This window comes from Merops nubicus, unplaced genomic scaffold (assembly GCF_000691845.1).
Source record: "Merops nubicus isolate BGI_N331 unplaced genomic scaffold, ASM69184v1 scaffold21897, whole genome shotgun sequence".
Taxonomy (NCBI): domain Eukaryota; kingdom Metazoa; phylum Chordata; class Aves; order Coraciiformes; family Meropidae; genus Merops; species Merops nubicus.
The window spans coordinates 9,825-12,885 of NW_008622634.1; the positions used below are offsets into that span (position 1 = coordinate 9,825).

At 55.7% G+C, this 3,061-nt stretch overlaps 1 protein-coding gene across 1 annotated transcript in view; it reads left to right on the forward strand.

The window, feature by feature from the left end:
• The window catches only part of LOC103777323 (alpha-2-macroglobulin-like protein 1), a gene marked incomplete at its 5' end in the record, with an annotated part of 15,982 nt that overhangs the window by 8,987 nt on the left and 3,934 nt on the right, over nucleotides 1–3,061 (forward strand). Inside the window, 3 exons of the mRNA XM_008944876.1 lie at nucleotides 1,159–1,330; nucleotides 1,727–1,941; nucleotides 2,262–2,477. Coding sequence (XP_008943124.1) covers nucleotides 1,159–1,330; nucleotides 1,727–1,941; nucleotides 2,262–2,477 — 603 coding nt within the window. The remainder of the gene's footprint in view (nucleotides 1–1,158; nucleotides 1,331–1,726; nucleotides 1,942–2,261; nucleotides 2,478–3,061) is intronic.

Consider the following 3,061-nt stretch of genomic DNA (forward strand, 5'->3'; position numbering starts at 1 on the left):
GTTCCAAGCTGGCAGGGGCCCAGCTCTAGGAGAGTCAGGAGGGTCCTGCCCCAGCCAGGAAGCTCTGGGAAGTGCACCCACCCCACAGACAGACACTCCTCCCTTCCTGCAAGTGCTCCCAGCTTTTATCCCCCAGCACACACCTGACCTTTAGTTACTTCATGTGGGACCCCTGGGGCTCATTTCCCTTATGGTTCTCCCTGCAGGGCTGGCCACACCCTGGGGGGGAGCTATAAGGCAAACTCAGCACCTCTTCATGAAGGGCTGTGGGAATCACCCATATGTCAACCTTAATTCAGGGCTTGGGGGTCAAACCCCAGCATTTCAGAGCTCCATCTTGCCAGGGATGTGCCCTCTACACTCAGAAACACAGCACTTGACACACACAGAGCAATAGCAAAGAGGAGCCAGCAGCAGTTCAGTGGTCAAGACCTCAGATAATTCATCTTCTAAGTGAAGAGGATGGTACTTTTCACTTCTCTTGCAGAAGATGATTTTTAGTTTGCTCCTTTACACCCTTGCCACTGCCCTGGCCCTCAGGGGAGCTGCCAGCTTGCAGCAGGGCTGCGGGAACCTCACTTTTCCCCAGCACTGACATCTCCTGTGGAGCATCTTTTGCAGGGGAGGGGAAAGGGGCAATCCTCAGCAGAGGGAGTGAATCAGCTCCCCAGAGGAGCTCAGGGCACTGTGCCTGAGTGGTCCAGCAAGCAGGACCTGCAAGGGCAGACACCAGCTCTGGCACGTGCTTAGCAGCAGGGACGGGGCCAGCAGCATTGCCTGTGCTGGCACTGGGGCCTGCTTGGGGGAGCTGGAGGCACTGGAAACGTTCTCCCTCTCCCTTCCCAGCACAGACCTGCTCTTGTCTGTTTTGTGGTGGCTGCAGGGCGCAGTGGAGGAAGGAGTGGGGCTGAGCTCTGCCATCACCACGGCTCTGCTGCACGCCGGGGTGCCACGCTCCGTGAGTACGGCCAGGGGCACGGGCAGTGCTGGGGCACCCCAGCTCTGCTGGCACTGCCCCCCTGCCCTCGCCTGCCCCACTGCCCCCCTGCCCCCAGGGACACGGCACCAGCGTCACCCCGTGCCTCCTGTCCCTGCCCCACCCTCCCCTGCACCCCTCCCACCCTGCCAGCCACCCGCCTGCTCTCGATCCTGCCCTAGGACCCCGTGGTCTCCAAAGCTCTGAGGTGTATCAAGGACCTGGTCGATGCTGACACTGGCAGTTCCAGCCTCTACAGCCTGGCACTGGCTGCAAATGCCTTTGCAGCAGCAGGTGATAAGGCCCTCAGGGAGAAGATCCTCAAAAGGCTGGATAAGGCTGCCATAGTATCAGGTACCATTGGCAGAGTTACGTGGAGATCCCAGGGCTGAATGTCCAGGGGAATGGAGGGCAGGAGTGGGGGGCACTGGCAGATCTCTGTGGGGAGCCCAAGGCTTGGAGAGCCCCTGATTGCCATACTGTGAGACAGACTTTATGGATGATCTCACAGTCCTGATGTCCCAGTCATCCAAACCAGGGGAGTTCATGGATGTTTTAGAACTCCTTCCCAGTCTGCAGGACTAGGTTTCTACTGGGAAAAGGAGGGTGTGGGGGCAAGTAGAGAAAAAATCACCCATATCCTGTCCCCATCTACACATTCACTCAGTACCTGGGTGCAGGAGCTGAGGGGGACTTCGAGGTCATTAGATACAGCTACATTCTCCATAAGTGTTCCCCCACCACCTCCAGGTGACCAAATATTCTGGAGTCAACAGGCAAAACAGGAGGAGGACTCCCTACACTGGCAACGGGCTCCATCTGTTGATGTGGAATTGACATCTAGCATCCTCATGGCTCACCTTTCAAAATCAAGTTTGTCTTCAGAGGAAATCAGAAAGGCATCCCAGATTGTGTCCTGGCTTATCAAGCAGCAAAACCCTTATGGAGGCTTTGCTTCCACCCAGGTAATCCCTTTGAGTCATCATCACCAGAGAACCTTTGTCAGCTATGTGTTGGGAGAGCAACAACTTCCAGCACAGACCATAGTGAAAAAGGGGGGGGGAAAGAGAAGATAGAAGAAGAAAAGATGTATGGATTTAGAGCTGCTGAGAGTTGGGTCAAGGTGAATACTTGTATTGCTCTGAGCTAATCCCGTGCTCAAAGTCCAAGGGGGAAGCTCAACCTTCACTGTGCTGTGGCTGCCATGAGGGAGGGGGGGGCTGGGAGTGGGATGTGCACAGGAAGCTGGGATCCTGTTTTGCTCAAGGTGTTTCTCTTCCCTCAGGACACGGTGGTTGCTCTGGAAGCCCTAGCCCTCTATGCAACCAAACTCTTCAGCAAGGATGGCCTCGATCTTCAGGCTTCTCTCTCCTCTGAAGGTTTCACCCAAAACATCAGAGTGGACAACAGCAATCGCCTCCTGCTGCAGAGAGTAGAGCTGCCAGCCCTTCCCCAGGAGTACTCCGTGCGAGTGCAGGGCCACGGGTGCCTCTTCCTGCAGGTGAGCCCAGCCAGGGACAAAAGGTCTGTCTGGAAAAGCCCTGAGAGCAGGAGACCTCCCACCTTGGCACGTAGCTGGCACTGAAAACAGACAGCTATGGTAACTTGCAGCAATCTGGGCTACAAGACTGGTAGAAAGAGCTGGGATCCAACAGGAAGGGAGCAGCAGTTCCCCAAGTGAAATCTTGATCATCTGCACCCTGTTGCAACAATCTGGGCTGCAAGACTGGTAGAAAGAGCTGGGATCCAACAGGAAGGGAGCAGCAGTTCCCCAAGTGAAATCTTGATCATCTGCACCCTGTCATAGCTGCACCTCTCCTCCAAGAAGTCCAGTGAACACAACAAGGAGCAGGGCTGGAGCCTCTGCTTCTGCCACATGGTTTTCTCTCACAACATGAGAAGCTCTTGCATGGTGCAAGAGTGCAATCAGCAGTCCAATGCTGGACAAGGGTGGGAGGTGATTCTCCCCCTCTGCTCCACTCTCGTGAGGCCCCACCTGGAGTACTGCATCCAGGTCTGGAGCCCCCACTACAAGAAAGATATGGAAGTGCTGGAATGTGTCCAGAGAAGGGCCACAAGGATGAT